We start from the raw sequence: 21,414 nt of genomic DNA on the forward strand, positions 1-21,414 counted from the left end.
AACCGCGGCATTCCTCCTCTTTGATCCTTAAGTGATTTGTCAAACCATCGCATCAATTTGTTGAATTCATTAAGAATATGCACTAACATATTCTTTTTTTTGGCCATTATTGTTGTATAGTGATCCAATAACCTGTAATATTTTTCAAGTAAAATTACACTACCATACTGATTTCTAAAATTCTAATACGCATAATATACGTTGAACTCTTGTTAAAAAAAAATCGATAGACATAATGATAATAGACTAATTTGAACGAATATTTGATATTAAAATCTGATTCATTCTACATATAATATATGAATTAAAAAAATATATACTCTCTCCGTCCAATTTATGGGGTACATTTTAAATTTTAAGATTCAAACGATTAAACTTTATCTTTACATAAAATTTCGTGAAAGTCCAATAAAAGATTCTATCTACCACTAGTATTAAATAGAAAAACACGAGATAGTAGCATAACAGAAACTATAATATGATGACATTATCAGAACAATATGATTAAACATAATCTTTAAGAAAAACACGACATAGTAGCATAACAGAAACTATATTATGATGGCATTATCAGAACAATATGATTAAACATAATCTTTACAATATAATCAAATTATAAAATTATATTCAAAGTACATACATTAGGAACCAAAAATAAATATAAACAAAATCTAGACAATGTATTGCAAAAAAATTGTGAAAAGGGATATATATATATAAATTGTATCATAGAATTCATTATAAATTAGAATACCACAATTAAGAATCAGTTGCTAAAATAAAGAATCACATTCATATTAAAATAGGACAGAAAAAGTAAAAGATGTTATTTTTTAAAAAATAAATAAATAAAACCTAGCTAACTTGTGTTAGAATCAGGGGCGGATCTATTCATTACTGTGAGGGTGGCACGCCACCCGCAAACTTCGACGGAAACTCTATGTATATAGATATATATATAGACCGATATAGTCAAATATTAAATCTGCCACCCATAATACCAAAGCACTATCTAGTGCAAGTGGCAAAGTGTCACTTTTGTTATACATAGGTCGTGTGTTCGATCTCAGTTTGTAGCAGTTGTTTTTAAATATTGATATAGAGCATTGTTGACTACAACAGGGCAATAGGTATACATTCTACCATTTAAATGAATTATGAATATTATATTATGATATTAGAAATATTATTGAAAGATCAAGTTGTCATGTTATTATTGTTTTTTTTAATTAATTGGTAGGTTAATTGTCCTATATATCAAAAAATAAATAATTTGATTAATTTAATTGATAAGTAGTGGCGGAGCCAGAAATTCAGCGAAGGATGTGCAAATTTTATTCTCAGCTATGTTAAGAGTGTGCAAAATTAAATATACACTCATTATGATTAACATTTAACCTCTATTCACCACATAATTTTTCGATGAAGGGTGTGCATCTGACCACCTTTCATCGAAGGTAACTTCGCCCCTATCGATAAGTTTACTTAACACCCAAAGAGTCTGAATCCTGAATCCGCCTCCGATTAGAATAAAATACGAAAGAAATTAATAAAATAAGTAAAGAGTCCAACCAACAAGATTCCAACTTTACCACAAACAAAGAAGAAAATTTAGTCAAAAGTATTACCACCAAATTCTACCACTATTAAAAAAAAAAATGTAAATAACTAATGCCATGGTTGGGCTAAGTTTTTTAAAAAAATGAAAAAAAAAAAAAAAAAAAGACCCTCATTCTGGATCGGGTAAGACAACCCGACTGAATCCCTCCAATTTAAACCGAACCAACTCGTGGGTCGACCCGTTTAGGGTTCAATAATGGGGTTTAAAGGTTTTCAATTCTCTCCAGAACTCAATTCTATCTTCAATTTTTCTTTCCAATCTTTCATTTTGAATAATTACGAAGAATTTTTCACTCACAAATGCAAAATCTCTGATGCATCAACGTACAGTATTATCTAGTTATCGGGTACTCAAATTTTTTTCACCAAAAAATAATTTTTGTAACCCTAGAAATACTGTATTTCGTGCATTTATGTATAATAGAAGAGCGCCTGACCCGAATGATCCATCCACCTTGATGAAAGAAGATAGTATATCACTTTGTTGTAAAATGTGGATGGATAGTTTTCGAGAACCCAATAAGACAGTTAGTAATTTAACTGATTATTTAAGGAGATTTGAGTTATGGGTATTGGCATATCAAAAAGTATCAGCTGATTACGCGTTCAGCACTTGAGGATTTATTGGCATTGAGAAATGCACACTTCTTGATAATAGGTTTAAATGGGGTGCTAGGTTGGAGTTCTTTATTATGTCCCCGAGGGATAAGATGGAATACGCGTCGTTGTCTAAGAGGAAAATTAAAGCTATATTGACGACAACGCAGCCTAGTCCGTTTCAGGATAGGATAGTGCAGGAGGTTTTGTTTATGATATTGGAGCCGATTTATGAGGCTAGGTTTTCGGACAAGTCATTTGCTTTTCGACCTGTTAGAGACTGCGCATACAGCTTTGAGGGTTATTAGGAGAAATTTTGCGGGGTATTTGTGGTATATAAAAGGGGATTTAAGTACAGTTTTGGATGGGATGAAGGTTGGGATGGTTATTAGTGCTTTAATGAGGGATGTTAGAGATAAGAAGGTGGTTGATTTGATAAAGGCTGCGTTAACTACTCCTGTGATAACTACTAGGACCGAGGATGTTGAGAAAAAGAAGAAGACGAAAAGAAAGTATCAGAAGAAGAGAGTGTTAGCAGATGATGAGCCGAAGCCTGATCCGTACTGGCTGGAATCATTCTTTGGGTTTGCTCCAGAGGAGGCTGATAAATTTCCTTCATGGGGGCATTGTGGTATACTCAGTCCACTTCTGGCTAATGTTTGCCTTGATGAGTTGGACCGCTGGATGGAAGGTAAGATTCAGGAGTTTTATCGGCCTTCGAGGAATGATGTTATTTGGAATAGTCCAGAAGGGGAAATAGAACAAGGAAATACTTCTTGGCCTGAATTTGTTCCTACCAGTGGGCCTGACAAGACCAGGAAGATTGACTACATCCGGTTTGGTGGTCACATTCTAATAGGGGTAAGGGGACCAAGAGCAGATGCCGCAACACTAAGAAAGCAGTTGATTGAGTTCTGTGATCAGAAATACATGCTCAAGCTTGACAATGAGAGCCTTCCTATTGAACACATAACAAAAGGTATTATGTTTCTTGATCATGTATTGTGCCGTAGAGTTGTCTATCCTACACTCCAATATACTGCTACTGGCGGGAAAATCATTAGTGAAAAGGGTGTAGGGACACTGTTGTCTGTCACAGCTAGCCTGAAACAGTGCATTAAACAATTTAGAAAGTTGAACCTTCTCAAGGGAGACAGGGATCCAGATCCACAACCGTGTTTTAGAATGTTTCATGCTACTCAAGCGCATACAAATGCTCAGATGAATAAGCTTTTGTCAACAATGGTGGAATGGTTCAGGTATGCTGATAATAGAAAAAAGATTGTTAATTTTTGCTCGTATATCATTAGGGGTTCACTTGCTAAGCTCTATGCTGCAAAATACAAGCCTCGATCACGAGCAAAGGTTTACAAGATTGGTTCTAGGACTCTTAGTCGTCCTCTGAAGGAGAAAAAGGGACAGTCACCAGAATACCACAATTTGCTGAGGATGGGTCTGGTGGAATCAATTGATGGGCTCATGTACACCCGCATGTCCCTGGTACCGGAAACAGATTATACACCCTTTCCAATGGCTTGGAGGCCTGATCATGAGAAGGCACTGCTGGAGTATATAAAGCTGAGCGACCGGAAAACTTTGGAGGAGCAACAGAACTACCTAAAAGAACAAGGTCTGGTCTCACCTCAGGATTATGTTTCAATGCTTGTTTGGAACTACAAAAGAAATGCGGTTCCAGTAGATCAGAGAAGTTTGTTACTAGGCACAGGTAAGGAAAAGGATAATGAAAGAAATGAAAGTGGTGATGATGAAGAAGGGGTTCATGCAGCAGAAATTTAAGCAAGATCACTACTTTTTGAAGTCCTGCGGGCACTACTTCTTGCGAAAGAAATGCAAACATTTTATGGTACTAGACCGTACTTGTGTTACCAAGAAGGGTGTAGCAGGTCCTTCAGGCTTTTATTCTCCCGAACGAAAATCATATTTAACATTTTATGATACTAAAGTTTCTTGTATTGCCAAGAAGAGGGTAGCAGCTTGTATGATAACATTTTATGGCATTCTTCAACGAGGAATGGAGAATAAAAACTTCTGTTATTTTCTTGTTTTATGAAGGAAGTGAATGCTAATGTGAACTTCTTAACCGCTGCAATTAATCTGTGTGCGGAGAAGAAATTTTCTGTTGCTGAGGACATGATGGAGGAAACGCGTAATATGCTTCAGGAGTTGATACAGCTCCATTCATTGATGAATACAAGGTTCGTTGGTTCTTAGCTGCTTTATTTACTCTTCAAATTTATGTCTGTTGAATTACATGATACACCAGTCAGTGTAAACAGTTTTACACGATCAGGTCATTTTTACGCTGTGATCAAAATCTTTGTATAGCGGTGGTCTAAACGGTCTATAAGTTGCAAGAGAAATTCGTGTTGATCTTTTATATTGTATTCAAACTGAAAACTTGTTGAATTAATTTGTGCTTGATGTTATGCAGCAGTCTGGAAATGGAAAGCATTGAACATCTGCTAAAGAGCTTGCTGTCAAAGAAACCCAAGCTAGACGCTTTCTTGGATCAGTTTGTTGTGACCACGAGTACAACTGTCGTGTTAGAGAACCAATGCACGGAGATACTTGTGCCCACGGGTACAACTGTCGTATTAGAGAACCAATGCGCGGAGATACTTGTGCCCACCGGGTACAACTGTCGTGTTAGAGAACCAATGCGCGGAGATACTTGTATTAGAGAACCAGTGCTCAGAGATACTTGTGCTGTCGTGTTGGAGAACCAATGCGCGGAGATACTTGATGTAGCGTCTGATGAAGTTGCTACGACGAATCATCTTCTTCCGCCTGCCAGTACTTTCGAGACACGAGGCAGTAACCAGGCTGAAAGGAAGAAGGGGAAAGGGAAGGGGAAGTCAAATAAACAGAAGAGGAAATAGGAAGAAGTGAACATATGTCAAACCATATGTTAAAAAGAGTATATGATAATATGGTTTACTATTGTATTTTATGTGCATTTTTATGTGTATTAAAGTGTACTCTTTTGTATTGTTGTTGTAAAGGAAATGATATGTATTATACGATAGTTTATATTATATTTTAGTCAAAATAATCTTTTTTTGTTGTTGGTGGGAGGTTCGTATCGCACCTCAACGATTTTTTAATTGAACTATCAATGATTGTTTAGATAAGACAAGGAAACAACTGATAGTTGAGGTGTATTACTAATTGTAATAATTAATTCAAATAACAAAAGGAAACATGATAGTTGAGGTGTATTACTAATTGTAATAATTAATTCAAATAACAAAAGGAAACATTTGATAGGCGTGAAACTCTGAAAAAAGTGACAATTAATGTGTTTTAAAGTACTGTTAAAACAATCGTCACTAGTTTACGTAATGCTTGATTTAACATGATCACGTCACTATCATCTTTATTTATGATCTATTGATCATATTTTATTCTTTATCGTATCTTTTTCCTTCAAATTGCATATATCTAACATTAAGTAGCAATAGAAAATGATACAATAAATACAAACACATTCATTTGTCTAAATAATACAGCAGAATACAATACAACATAATACGATAGACGGTGAAACAATACGTAACAACCATCCAAACAACTTCCCATGAACCTATACAAAAGAGTGCACTTCAACACAATGTATTCACAACACAAAAATCAACAGAGAATACAGTAACAAACCATATCATATACACTTTTTTATCATATGATTTGGATGTTTGGTTACCGCCTCGGGTTTCAGAAGTACTAGCAGAAGGAAGAGGGTCTGTCGCAGCAACTTCATCGCACGCTACATCAAGATTAACCGCGCATTGGTTCCCTAACGCGATGGCTATACACCCTTGGGCACAACGAAATGATTCAAGAAAACTTCTAGCTTGGGTTGTCTCGACAACAAGCTCTTTAGCTGGTGTTCAATGCTTATCTTTCCCACAGTTCTGCACCATATCAAGAGGGACAAACGTAAATGACGCTTTTTTTTATCACACTAAAAATCTTATGAGAAAACATTAGACCACGGACTACAAATGTTGTAAGTTGATGCAAATGTTAGACGATGACAGGTCTAAAGTTTTGGCCGCAAGGTAAGAGAAATATATGATCAATAATACACACTTAATAGTTAGAACTCGACAGCAGCAATGTCGTCAGCACCTCGACATTCAAACTAAATTTAGAGGCGAATGGTGGCGTTACGCTTTATTGATCTGAAATGATACAACAAACATAAATTTGAATAGAAAGAAGCTAAGAACCAGCAAACCTTGTAGTCATCAATGAATGGAGTTGTATCAACTCCTGAAGCATATTACGCGCTTCCTCCATCATGCCCGCGTCAACATGAAGTTTCTTCTCCGAGCACAGATTAATTGCGGCAGTTAAGAAGTTGACATTGGCACTCACTTCCTCCTTAAAACAACGAAAACAGAAGTTCAGTAACTAAATCGAAAAAGAGAAAAGCATTACAAAACGAACAATTTGACCTGAGCCCTGCACATCGCTCACCTTAAATCTAACAGTCAATACACTTGCAGAAGATCGACTGCCTGTAGACTTCAGCAGATCAGACATTTCCTGAAATACGGACCAATTCATTTGCACGTGCTGATAGAACACAGGATTAGCAGCCGAAATCTTTGGTTGATTGCCACAATGAGAGGATAAATTCACGCAAGACATGACTTCTGGAATAGTGACAGATTGATCTATTGAACTGTCGGTCCTTGCTGGAAGCAACGAACTCAGGATGTCTTCTCTGAGGCAGTTTTCTCCCAACTGCACGGAGACAACGTTGGAATACTCAACTCCGGTGACAATCATCTCGCCAAGGCTGACAACCATAATAGTATCTCCACCACTTTGAAAAGCTTCTACAAAATCATTGATCTGAATGTTGTTACTCTCTATTCCTCGTTGAAGAATGACACAAAATTCCTCCGGAAACTGGTACCTAACATCATCGATACTGAGCACATTGAAAAGAACATCGTAGTATTTCTCACAGTTCACACACAGTAAGCACAGGACAAACACCAATCTCAAGACCATTTTCTTATAGTACAGATTAACATTGACTTTCGATCGTGCAATCCACTCAACTGTACCAACATTATCATAAAGGAGTTCCTGAACCATCACAAGAACGGAATCATAAAAGTTTTCTAAAAGCGGTGTGGCAATTGCATTCCTGGAAGTTGGTCGAGCTTCAAACTGCTCAGAGATCAGCCATTCCACAAATGAAGATTTAATCGTGAAGAAGATTCCACGATGCTGAGATACCAAAATCAGAAAACGCTCAACAAGGTACAAAAAGCAACCAGGGGATAAACAGTCATCGATTTTCATCCAATTCTCGTCTTTTTTCTTCCAATTGGCACTAACGGTATCCTGCAAAGCTTCACAAAATTTCTGCAGAAACGTAACCTCCATAGATTCCTCTGAACATTTGGGATAGACGTTGCCAAAGTCTTCCCGACATTCTCTGTGTTTCATGCAACAGAGAATTTCGATGAATGACTTCCACGAGACATCTGATGGGATACTTCCAACAATACTCTCGCACAGCTCCTCAGGAAGTTTTCCGAAAGCAAGGCACACGATCATCATCCTTACGATCTGTCCATAGCTAAGATGATCACTGGTGCAAATATCTTGAACAATACACACTTGAAGTAAATAACGGGAAAGCTCCGTTCTCCTTAGAGGCATCACACTGTCCTCCATTGATTGCCTGGAATCGAGGGGGAAAACCAACTCAAAGTATTTTCTCGACACGAGTGTCAGAACATTCTGTATTCTCAAATCAAAACAGTTCAAGAGATGGTGTTTGGAAGCGATTACAAACTTTGCAATCTCGTACACATATAATAGGCACAAGCTTTGCTGAAATAAAGTCATCGACTTTGCAGCCAACTCATAGAGGGATGCAAGAGTTTCGAGAACCTTCAGACCAACAACGAGTAATGCTGTATGCCAATGAGTATGAACAGCAGAGACAAAATGCCGAGCATCAATGAATACCACTTGTTTGTTCCGTCTTATTACGGAGGTCTTTATATTCTTGACCCATTCGGCTGTTGGATGCAGAAGAACATACGTAACGCTGGGACCATTCAATTGCCGCCTTACACCAAAGTATTTTTGACAGAATTCACCAATTCCCTTGAATTCACCAAAATCAATATCTCCGAGACAAGAGAATCAAGAACATCAACGACATTCTTCTTCCACGAATTCCAAAAGTGATGCAATGTACCAACACTAACCGGGCAGCACGGAATCAATTCTTCTGAAACACTTAGATTACCCGATAACTTATCATCCCTGACACACTTCGTCACATCATATTGAAAATGAAAATCCAAGATTTTTCTACAGCACAAAATTTCACCAAGGAAACTTTGACATTTCTTAGAGACTGTCACACCCTCGTTTTTACCGCATCTGACCCCGCTAGGGAGTTGGTTTTGGAGAAAATGGGTCTTTCCAATTAAAGTGACGTTTTGAAAAGGGATTATTTTATTTACAGAGTCGCCACTTGGAATTGAGTTTGGGTGTTCCAAGTCACCTTATTGAATCCCTGTTCAAGAAGAAAATGACTCTTTAATTTTTATTTTTCGATCTGCGAACTAGAAATTCGGATAAGGAATTCTGTTGACCGAGGGAAAGGTGTTAGGCACCCCTCGAGTCCCGTGGTTCTAGCACGGTCGCTTTAATGACTTACATCTGGCTTAAATTAACTTTTTTTTTTTTTGTAGGACTCATAATATTTGTTAACCTAAAAGTTGTTTGCCTCCCGCTTTTAATTTATTTTGAAATTATTTACTGACGTGTGGCTTACCGATAGTAGTACTTTTCGGCCTCACCACAAATTTAGGCACATTTCTCGCGCCTTTACGGCATTTATAAGTCGTCCCTATTTTCCCAATCCAAATACACACCTAATGGGTTTTAAACCTCCCCAACCCAATTTGATTGGCTTCAAAAGGTAAATTAATTTAATTATAACGAATGGTCAGTAGCAGGGCTTTCCGACTTCATCGTCAATTTTTGCTCTCGTACAAATGATTGTGATGAGTAAACATGTAGACTAGATTGATTCGAACTGGATTCGTAATGACCCCATAATCATATATTCTTATGATAAAGATATAAAAGTTTGAGATGAATTAAAGTAGTAACACATCAATTTCTCAACTTTGACAAACCATGATATTTGAAAACAAAGAAAGTTAAGAATTTCGATACATGGTTAAACTTAAAACTTATTCGGCACCAAACCGGACTAAGTAGAACCATAAATCTAGATTATTTTGTGGGATGTGAAACATCTTATTTTAAAGACTCTAACAGACTAATAAGAGCAAAACTTCAACTCATGAGAAAAAAAATGAAATTTACATCTAGAAATATTGGCTAGAAATATTACAATTTTATTGTGTCCACAACATGCACTGCAACACATAGTAGTGGTAGTGTGTTTTGTGCATATATATAATATATAACAGTAGTGTAGTAGTAATGTAGTAGTAGTATAGTTTTTTTTCTTGTTTTCCGTGTGTAGTGTATATAGTATTAGTAGTATACTAGTAGTGGTTTTTCTTTTTCTTGTTTCAGCCGTGTGTGTGTGTTTTTTATAGTCCCCTACGTAGTATGTTTGTGTGCTTTATATAGTAGTATGTAGTTGTGGTAGTGTGTGGGGATAGTGGGGGAGGTTGATTAGGAGTGGGGGATTGTGGGTGGTTTGGGTAGATTTAGGATTTGACTTTATCTTTTTTTTTTTTTTTTTTTTTTAAAATAAATAAATAAGTAATAAAAATAAATAAATAAAAAACTTATTTTAATATGACTTTATTTTTGTAGTTTTCCAAACTTTAAAAGCAATCTTGTAAAATAAGATAAAAATTAAGTGTATATATTAAACACTAAATGACGTAAAACATTCAGTTTGGTCAAAAATTAGGTGTTTACAGAGACGCTGAAAATACGCGTTAAGTCAGTCCAGTCACCCAACTCATTCGATAAAACTTCAACCTCAATGCACGTGGTTTCAAAATTTGATCCATGCCGCGCAAATGTCATCGCCTTCTTTACGAGTTCCTCCATTTGCACGAATGATTTCAAAGGCCAACCTTTGCTTCCACCCATCCACAACGAGTGAGAAAGCGAATACATAATGACGAGTCAGCATGCCTTATCGTAGTCCCCAACCTTCCCGAAAAGGTCAGCTTCGCGAAGAATATCTCCATTCAGCCGTGCAATTTCTGCTGCTTCAGCAAAGTTACCTGATTCTTGTTCTAAAAGAAGCAACTCATCAAGGCATTTTCGAGACATTAAGAATCTCCGCTTCATTTCCTTCGTTGGGAAAGCATTGACAAATTTCATCATAGATTCTCGGTCCTTGAGCGTAAAATAATTAGCTGCACAATTCTCCAGGAACTCAATCCCGATTTCATCAATATCGACAGCAATTTTCCCAGCATAACTGCGCTGACCAGCACGTTGCTTCCAGTTTTCGATATATTCTAAACCTAAGACGTAACATTTGCCTTTGGTACAGGCTGATAGGCACTCTTTGAAATAATTTCCTTTCGCATAAAGTTCCGCTGCCCGCTTATAATGCCCAGCCAGTAAAAAACATTCAGCAGCCTTTATCAGGTCACCACACTTATCCAAATAAATAGTACCTGCATATAAGTTTCGCAGGTTAAACAGAAGAAAAAAATGATTGTATATGAAAATTTCTCATGATAAAGTAACGTTGACGCGAGGAATATTGCAAAGGAAATCCCTATTTACTAGCTCTAAAGATCAGAAATAGCTCAACGAGAAAACTAAATTCGATATTTTAGTAAAAAGACTGACAATATACATAATGAACCAAAGGAGGTCTACCTAGCGTTAAAAATCAACAGGGGGCTGAGCGAAAAGACAGAACACAGGCTTAGCCGGACCTAGTAGCTTTTGCTCAAACAATGCAGTTGTGTCAAAAAAATTATTAAATACGGACAACATATTAAGCTTAGAACCCATTTAGTAACATTTGAAGCAGTCGTTCTAAAATCCAGAGATCATAAAGTTGAAATCACGGGTCCACCTTTGTCAATCAATATGCTCGAAAGACCCTAAAGCATATGATATATATAGGACGAACGCTTACTAAAAGCTCAAAAAGACTTGGAATCCAAACAAAGCTGCAGAGTAGAAAAAGAAAATAACACAAGGTCAGGAACTCGGGGAGAGCAATGTTGCAAGATCACCGATGTCATACCTGCCTGTTTATAGTCTTTCACGTCATAGAAACAGTCCGCTGCAGACTTAAATCTATCGATAGAATAAAAGATTTGAGCTGCCTCGAGAAGACAGGTTCGAGCCTTATTGGGATCTGAAGAACGAAGTTGTTCAGCAGTTGCCATCAAACCATCTGCCTTAGCCCTTTTCTCCCAACCCGTTTCTCCTGCTTGCTTGAAACACATAAGTGCCATCTCATAATTCTTCTCCCAAAAAAGCTGCATGAGAACAGCAAAAACTTTAGGACGATGAAAAGAAGTTGAGAGCGCGTTTAGTTGTAGCAATGGAATAAGAAAGATCGAGTTGACCTTCATTCCCCGGGATTTCCATTCCTTCGGAGTGCTAAAACTTTGCAAAGTATCCGTGACTGAATTGTCTACATTCTTCACTTCTATAAGAGACAAGTTTCGCCAGTAGTTGACCATAGGACGGGAAAACTCATCTACACTTTCATAGATCCACAATCTTCGCCTTGTACGAGTAATAGCAACGTAAAGTTGCTTCAATTCAGAACACAAAATATTATGTCTCGTGTCACAGAAACTTGGGAAGGAGAAATCGGCAACACCACGCTCTTTCATGAACGCATAAATGACTCTCCACTGACTTCCAAGCGGCGAGGAGCTAAAGAAATTGTACAGGAGTACATCCTACAAATGATCAACGAAGTATCACGATGAGGAAAATTCAATACAAGATATAACAAAAAAAAACATAATCTATTCAGCAACTTCTCCACGGTTTTGATCTCCGTACAACGCAATTGCAAACTTGGCCTGCCGATTCAAATGTAAAGCGAGAAGAGATATTAGCCCGGTCTGCCATTGTTTTGTCTTACGAGTAGCATATCTTTATCTAAACCTAAGCACTTAAATAATAGCTATGCAACTACCACCAAAATTAAAGTAAATAAGAACAACGAATTAGACTTCGACTGATATCTTAGGTACAACAAGTAACCAGAAGACATACCTCAAATTCGAGCCCTTTGCATTCAACGATGGTCAGAATAAGAGCTTTCTGCCCAACCAAACCATAGATTTCTTGTTTTGCTGATTCATCACGTACTAATATTACTTGTTCCGCACCAAAGCCGACTATTTTTCCACTGCTATTTCCCTTATTCCCAAAAATAGTAACAATAGCATTTTCACCATGTCCGGGCTTGAGCAACACCGGAGCCGGACCATCTATCAGACTTGTCTCAGGTTCCAATACATCAACAGATCGAGGGAAAAAATGACTCAGAAGATTGATCACACTCTGAGCAAATTTGAGCACACCAGAATGCGTGCGGAAGTTCTGACGCAATTGAAAAACACCAGATAGATGTCCTTTATCATTTCTACTAGCAATACGCTTTGAATCCATGACAAACTCGGTGTAAAACAAACTTCTTATATCCTGAAACCGAAAATCAATTCCCCGGGCAATAGTCTGGGCCGTATCCCCGGAGAAAACAAACCCCTCATCGACATTCCTGCAAATATATTTGAAAAGAGAAAGTTGCCTCATCGTCAGATCTTGAACTTCATCGATATATACAAAGTCCATTTTGTCACCACCGAGAGGATGACGCTTTAGTCGAAGATGAAGATCATTAACTAAGTCGGATACATCGAACTCGCCTCTCTTCACCTTCATCTTTTCATAAGCTAGGAATATATCATAAAGTCCCTCTCTTTTTTCATCGCTTAAATTTGAGACACGTTTTTTAGACATGGAAACATAAGCATCACGGCTAAGCTTCCCATCACGAAAATCCCGAGCTCGTTCCCCACCTTTTATATGAGACATTATTTCAATATAGACCCTCGAAGGATCAAGATTCTTCGTCAACTGACTCCTGAAGTGAGGCCAATATGAGCAACAAAAACGGCCATAATTGATTTCTTTTTCTCGTATGAATGTTTCTACAGCAACAGCCCTCAAGCTTTTGTCCTTCGAAGGTTTCCACTTCAAATTAAATCTATCAAAGTAGGAAGAACCTACAGATCCATCGAGCATCATTAAGAATTTATGGAAAGTTATCACAAGAGGGTAGTTTTTGCATGGAATGTCAATAAAAGAATTCGGTATGTCCCTAAACCGCGTCATTCCATCCAAATCATCAGTTTCAAAGCTGCTTTCCGCCCAGAAACTTCCACCAAGAGCAAACCTGTAAATCGAAGAGCGGTAACAGTCAGAGGAACACATATTACGATCAACAGTCTCGATGCCTATTAGGAACACAATCAAACATCCATGTCACTAACATCGCCGACATAATGTAAACATTACCATAACGATACTTGAATGACACGTGCACTGAACTCAAAACTAAGCACCATAAGACACATGAAAAAAGTTTTCGAATGTAATTATTTTTTCATATCTAAAAAGTTGCATAAGGTAAAGAAATTATAAATTGTATATGAATAGAGTAGCTGGTGATCTTAGATCAATCACCTTTTCAGTTGTGAAACTTGTTTGTTGACCGCAAAACATAGTCTCGGACTAACTGTCACAAATAGCTGGTGCAAGGTAGTCTTGCTAGCCTCTCCGATATACCGACTCTGTTCAGTTTCCTCGAATGATCCAATTCCTGCTACCTCAGATACATTTAACCCGTGAATCGAACAGTGGTGTTGTTGCTCTCTTTGGGAAAGCTTCATTGTCAACACGGTAGTTTTCCCAGTACCAGAGCGGCCAAGTATGAAACTGCTTTTGGGGGAAAGGATAATCTCCCTCTCTTCGTTAGTAACTTCGAAAGGTACATCTACTCCTTCACCATGGCTATCGGAGAGCATATGGATGACGAGACCTGAAGACAAGGAGTAAAACTTCATTAACAAGAAACTTTCACTCACACTCGAACTTTCAACATATCCTGAGTCGCGGTTCAATTCGCTCTCAGTATCCCTCTTATATTGAACAACACGAAGAGTCTTCCAAGTCCTTGGAACTTCCAAATCCCTAAACAGAAGGCGAATAGTTAAAATCGAAGAAAATGTAAGTATATCATAATATTGAGAACAATGGAGCGATTAAACACAAAACCACTTTACCCCTCGAAATACTTCGCCTTACAGAGACCGATGAATTCATAAGTATACATCAAAAATAATGCATCAAGACGTCTTAAAAACGCCGGAACCTCCTCCAAAGGCAATATATCCCAAACCTTTAAAACTTGTGTATATATGATCTCTTTCTGAATATCTACAGTACAAACGATATAACGCCCTTCAGCGACCTTGAACTGGTTTACTACTTGATTTGAGCTTTCACAAACTAACTCCACGTTCTTCCTCTTCGGGCGCCATCCACTAGCAAGCTTAACGAGAAGAGTCAACACGTACTTTCTCAAGCATGAGGATGCCAACTTTCGAAATGATTTTCTAAAATTCTCGCTGAACACGACCTGAAGAACCAAAAAGAAAAGTCGCATACGTAAATCAACTGCAACGCTACATGTATATTTGCGAATAAACAACAAGTAAAAGGAGGTCGGATATTTGTACTTAAGGAAAACCACACAAATTTCAGATCCCACAAGTGGGGACCGAAGAGGTAGAGAGGCAGTTTCAGATAGACAATATGATTTGAGTAGTGGCATTGTACCCTAGACGAAGCATATAAACTTTCTATTGAAAGAAAGTCCCTTCATAACAATGTATAGAGCTCAAAATACGAGAAAACCACAAAGATAACTGGAAGAATACGCTTAGAAGAGAAAAGATTAGAGTGCATGAACGGTCAGAGTGTCGTGAATTTGTTATAAATGGTCTTTCTATACAACTCTTCCATTCCACGTCTACCCAGTCTGCGATTAGATTAAGTTGCACAAAGTTTTATTCAGAAAAGTTTAAGAACAAAAGACCGAAATAAAACTTAATCCATCTTTCTACGTAACAAAAGCAAGAGAAACTAACAAATGCGTGTACCTTCCATCGTTTTTCTTTGAATAGAATACTATCCCTATTTAGAAAATCATCTAGTTGATCGAGTTCCTTCTTGACATCTAAAATTGTTTTCCTCATGTCCGTATCTTCATCTGCATGAAAGAAGCACTGACGATCCTTGGCATCACGTACTAGTGCTTCCCAGATGGAGTTGCTATTCATTAATGTTTGCTCGTTGCCCAATATCCAAAGACAATGTCTACGAAGAAAAAAAGTCATAAACAAAACAAAATGATCCAAATGGTGAAGAAGCAGTAAGAAGTTAATCCGTACCGAGCCCTGGTCAATGTGACATTAGTCCAATGAAAACTAGACAAGAAGCCAACAGATCCAGCATGATTAGATCTGACAGTAGATACTATTACAACATCGTATTCCCATCCCAGAAATCCGTCAATTGTCTTCACGTTAACTTCAAAATTTGCATGCTTATTGTACTTCTGACTAAGTCTATCTTCTATCGCCAAAACTTGAGCAGCATAGGGTGATATTACGCCAACGCTCAGTTTCATCTTCGAGGTACTCCAAGCTGCAAAATTAGAATCGTATACGAGTGTCAAAAAGGACATATCGATGGTAGCAACAAAAACAATCTCTGTCATGCAAATTGGCCCAACATCAGCTCAAGAGTGTGGCAATCTGTTAAAAGTGGGAATTAGCGGCCGAACGCCAGCCAAATTAATCAGACACTACGAAAATTTGTACAAAATGACAAGTTTTCGTTGATATGATTTATACCGTTGAACAAGCTCTGAAGTAATTGCATTACCAACGCAACCTCAACCAAATTACGCCTATGCCCAAGATTATCCAGCTCTTCTTCTCCCCACGGAACATTTATAAAGGCATACGGACCAAAACGCTGTCCGGCAAGATACATTTTCTCATAGGCTTTACGATCTACATCATAGGCATCAAGGATTTGCCTACGATGGAAAACCGAATTTGGGAATTGGCTTATCGAAGGATGCATCCTGTACTGTATGTTGAGTATGTGCTTTGCATGACCTAACGAACCGAGTCTTTCAAACAAGCTCTTTCCAAAGCCAGCTTCACGCGAAATCTGGTATCGAGTAATAAAGTTCTATTAATAAAAATAGTGAAAATACAGTCAGACCTCTCTATAAGCAACCACGTTTTCTTTGGAACCAATTTTCATGTTAACTATAACACCATTTCGCTATAGAAACAAAAAAGTTTTAAGACAAACGACGTCGTTATAGAGAGGCTCGACTATGTCAATTGAAGTTCGGTAAAAATTGCATGTGAAAAGCAACACATACTCTACTCTTAACTATCGATGAGAGTTGGCACTCATCTCCAGCTAGAACGACATGCTTCAAACCTCGAAGTTGAAGGAGCAATACTGATTCGCACTCCTTCATTTGGTTGGCATCATCGATAATCACTAAGTCGAATGGCTTCATATCGACTGAATGTAGCTTATATGAAGTAGAAGCAGCACAGAAAAACGATGAAGCCATTTGGATACAGAACTCTATTATCTGACCCTTACTCGTCGCGCTAGGAAAATCCAGTGTCCCGAGAGATTTCTGAAGATCTTTCAGAACAAGGCACTCGCTACTCAACGACACTCCAAATGGTTGCTGAATTAGCATCTCCTCGAGTGAATCAAGTACGGAGAGAGATCGCACTATTTTTTCAATGTTTCCTTCTCCAAGAAACCGTATAGGTACATGTGTACAGATTACGAGCATGCATCTTCGGAGAGATGAAGCAGCCCTGCTAAATCGGGATTTGATTTTGATTAGCTCGTTCTTCACATCGAAATATTGGTAATCCTCCAGAAAACTAATCACCGTACGTAAACAGTCCTTCCAACCAGTTTCTGCTGCAAGGCACTCCATCAACCTGTTGACACGATACTCGAGGGAAATCTCCGCAACAACTTGAACATCCGCATAGTTCTTGGTCCCCAAAAAGAGTATATCACCCAACGGACAAAAGCCATCGAACTCATTCTTAAATGACTCCCGGACCAGTTTAACCAACTGGAAAGCAACTAGAGCTGCTGCTACGTCAGTTGGGGCACAAGTAACAGTTCTGCACTTCATATGCAGCAGCGCAATAAGCATTACACTTAACGTATGAGTCTTTCCGGTTCCAGGTGGACCGTAGATAAGTCCAAAGGAAGCCTTGTGGTGACACTTCACGGCGGCTAGAGAGGTGAAGATTGCATTAGCCTGAGAATCGTTCAACTTAGACAACAGCGTGGACGTAACTACTCCAACTGGTCCATCATATTCTGAACAAACATCACATTTTTGTTCGATCGATTTCTGCATGAAGACAAATATCAAGAAATGTGTAAATTAACAAGGAACTAAGTGTTTACAATGTCCACGAAATACATTTTTCGAGAAAATAAAAGTACAAGGCTTAGAAAAAGAAGACACTCGAGAAAGAAACGCAGTTCATGTTCAAAAATAAATTATGCATCAACATAATAAGGTAATGACAAAAGAACATTACAACAACAACAGCATACCGAGTGTATTCCCACAAGGTGGGATCTGGGGAGGGTAAAGTGTACGCAGTCGATACCACTACCTCAGATTAAGTAGAGAGGCTATTTCCGATAGACCCTCGGCTCAGGACAGATAATAGAACATAAATTTTAATTTATTTTTTAAAAAATACAACTTCGGAAACTGATCAACAATGAAAAGAAAGAACTCTAAGATAAAAATGTTCACTACAAATACTATTATTTCTCTCAAATAACACCGATTTCATGTCAAACGCGCAATAAAAACAAGCAAATCAATAAGATTACTTACCTCGTGCACGGGGCACAGTACTTTCTCGATCATATACCAATTCTCTTTCACACGCAACGCGTTCCAAACTCTGCTACTTGGCATTACATTCACCAAAAACACTACATGCCATGAACGTCTTCCCTTGACGAATCCACTACTTGGAGGAACTCTGACTATAAAATTAGTCGAAGTGTCATTCTCATTGGCATCAATAACAGATGCAAATGTCCAATATCCTGATCGTTGTAGGTCATTCGCAGATTCAGGTTTAACACTCGAGATAACAACAATATCACCACACGAAGTGCTATAAGGAACCCGACCATCACTACATTTATTCCTCCAATAGTCGAACTCAACAGAAAAAACCAATGATCCATTTGGCTCTACTTCATCAACGGAGATCAATTCAGCAAATGGGGCTTTGACTATGTCTTTTAAAGAAGCAGCAATATCTGCTCGTGATTCTTCGAGTAAGGGGAAGGAGAAAGAACTCAAGTAATGATCCACGGACTCGAATGATTCGGAGATCTTCTCCACCTAGACATTAGGAAATTAAATTAAGACAACATGATAACAGGACATGAAAATGAAATAAAAACACCATTTACACCAAACTAGCAGGAAGAGGCCGAATCAGGATTTCTACTGATGGGGTACAAAATCTGAAGAAAAGCTCACCGAAGGGGGTTCAACATCTACAATATATACATAAAAAAAATTCATTTAAACCATGTATTAATTGTATAATTTTACGTGGAAGGGGGTTCGGACGAAGCCCCTATTATTAGGCTGACTCTGCCTCTTATGGCAGGAGGATTGTCCAAGCGCATATAAGCCGACCATCAATCATTCCTCAATCAGTATGGGAATTTAAACCACTCTAACACCCCCTTCACGCTCAGGATCACCTACAGCGTGGATTGGAAGCCCTAACAGGAATGTATCTGGTTCAAACAACACGTAAAGATATGACAATCCGACCTAACTCAACACTAAAAACTAGCTCATGTCAGACTCTAAACCACTCCGAACACCCCTTTCATATCCAGGCGTAACAAGCCGAGCATGGATCGGAGTCCAAACAAGGATGGACCTGGTAGTTTGCTTAAATGTACTTAATCACTCAATCCCTCCGGAAGGGAGCCAAGTCCATTTAGGCTATGATACTATAGCATCAGATGCGTGTCGAATCCTTCAAAAGTAGTGCAATTTTAAACAATCCTACACAGGTACCTCAACATATTTGGAGAGTCGGGGCAACTTATGGAAGAGTTACACGTCTTTTCAGCTAATCATTGCTTACACACATGAATCATGTTATTAACAATACAATTGGAGATGCTTCTAAGATTAGATTTTCAAAAAACATAAAAGGAAATGTGTACGTTTGACACGTATCAAAGAAAAATGTGTCACATAAATAGAGAATTACCTTATTTTGATATAAAGTTTCATCAAAAATATCATTAATAGACCATGATAAAACCAAATCAATGAAATCATCTTTAGCCCATGTAATATGCTTCTTCTTCTCCATCCTAAAAAAGATTCAGACGAATTCAGTAACTTTTCGTTAAGACTTTATATTTGTATTAAAAAATTGACTAGTACAACAAAAATCACATATATGCATGCCTTAATATTTCCAAATATCTACTATTATGTATAAATATTTAATTGTGAAGTAAGTAAGAAAAATCAAACAAATTTGCATGCAAAAAACACATTAAAAAAAAAAAAGCATAATGTTACTGTCAGAACTTTGCATGCAGCCATAGGTACAGATTCGGACGAATTCAATAGCTTTTCGTTAGACTTTATATTTTTATTAAGAAATCGACTAGTACAACAAAAATTACATATATGCAGACCTTAGTTCAAAAAATCTACTAATATGTATAAATATTTAATTACAAACTAAGAAAAAAAATCACAAAAATTTGCTATATATTCAACTAGATTCTTTTAAAACACCTCAAAAAACACACATACAAATTAAAAAACAAAAACTACATATATGTATAAATATTTAATTGTGAACTAAGTAAAAAAGTCACTTAAATTTGCTATTCAACTAAGATTATTCTAAAACACCTAAATAACACACATACACAACAAAAAAAAACATGAATGTTACTGTCAGAACTTTGCATGCAGACCATATAAATAGGATGGAGCTACATATTCGGACGAATTCAGTAGCTTTTTGATAGACTATTTGTATTAAGAACTCAACTAATATAACAAAAACTAATATGTATAAATATTTAATTGCAAACTAAGCAAAAAAAAAGTCGACTAGATTCTTTTCTAAAACACCTGAAAAACACAGACGAAAAAAAAAACAAAAAAACAAAACATGAATGTTACTGTTAGAACTTTGCATGCAGACCAAATAATAGAGATTGGACGAATTCAGTAGCTTTTGACTCTATATACAACAAAACCATATATATTCCAAAAATCTACTAATATGTGTGAATATTTAATTGCGAACTAAGAGAAATATTAAATTGATGCAAATTTGAAACTTAAATACGTTAAATTATGACACTGCCTCTATATACTAATAAGCACTAAAAAAATAGAAAAAAATATGGTTTTAATTTCCTCCTCATGAAGCATTCTTCATAAATATTTTCAAGTTTCAAATGTTCATTTTCGGTCATTAAAATTTTCGAAAAATATTTTCTCTACCAAATAAATTCTTAAAAATGAATAAATGACATCCAGACAGAAGTAGAGAAAACAAGCTCTACGAACATTTTAAAAATAATATTTCTACTTACATGCTAAACACAAGAAAATAGAATTAAAAATCATATATTTTCCTTAAAAACCATTTTGATTTCTACGTGACATGTATTGAAGGGTGACTAGCTAAACACCTTTCTAAAAAATTATACAAATTATATAGGCCAAAAATTATTTCTCTCTCACACACACATATATATATATATTAAATCTTGAACCTCTTAACGAAATTTCTAACTCCGCCGCTGTAACCATAAACAAATGAAAAGCAAATTAGATGAATTTTTTAAGTAATGAAACAAAAGAAAAAATTAAAAAAGATTAACCTTTGGGAGCAATATTATATATGTAGCAAGCACAAATTAAGCACTATATTAAAAATGAGAATTGATCAAACTTTTTTCTTTAAAATCTTTCTCTGTATTTAA

The 21,414-nt window shown here is 37.0% G+C and overlaps 1 protein-coding gene and 1 pseudogene across 1 annotated transcript; one reads left to right on the plus strand and one right to left on the minus strand.

Moving 5' to 3' along the window:
* Positions 1-1,711: 1,711 nt before the first annotated feature.
* LOC107869198 lies at positions 1,712-5,273 on the plus strand (annotated as a pseudogene).
* A 4,833-nt stretch (positions 5,274-10,106) lies between these two features.
* Positions 10,107-19,769, minus strand: LOC124897621 (TPR and ankyrin repeat-containing protein 1-like). Its single transcript, XM_047410646.1, has 12 exons — positions 19,665-19,769; positions 18,248-18,769; positions 16,730-17,746; positions 16,185-16,509; positions 15,720-15,975; positions 15,429-15,645; positions 14,550-14,905; positions 13,951-14,457; positions 12,475-13,660; positions 11,811-12,152; positions 11,483-11,720; positions 10,107-10,898 (listed from the first exon to the last, which is right to left on the minus strand). Exons 1-12 carry the CDS (start codon positions 19,767-19,769, stop codon positions 10,396-10,398), a joined length of 5,574 nt encoding a protein of 1,857 aa, XP_047266602.1. The 3' UTR covers positions 10,107-10,395.
* Between the last annotated feature and the right edge of the window lie 1,645 nt (positions 19,770-21,414).

This window comes from Capsicum annuum, chromosome 4, assembly GCF_002878395.1.
Source record: "Capsicum annuum cultivar UCD-10X-F1 chromosome 4, UCD10Xv1.1, whole genome shotgun sequence".
NCBI classification, from domain to species: Eukaryota; Viridiplantae; Streptophyta; class Magnoliopsida; order Solanales; family Solanaceae; genus Capsicum; species Capsicum annuum.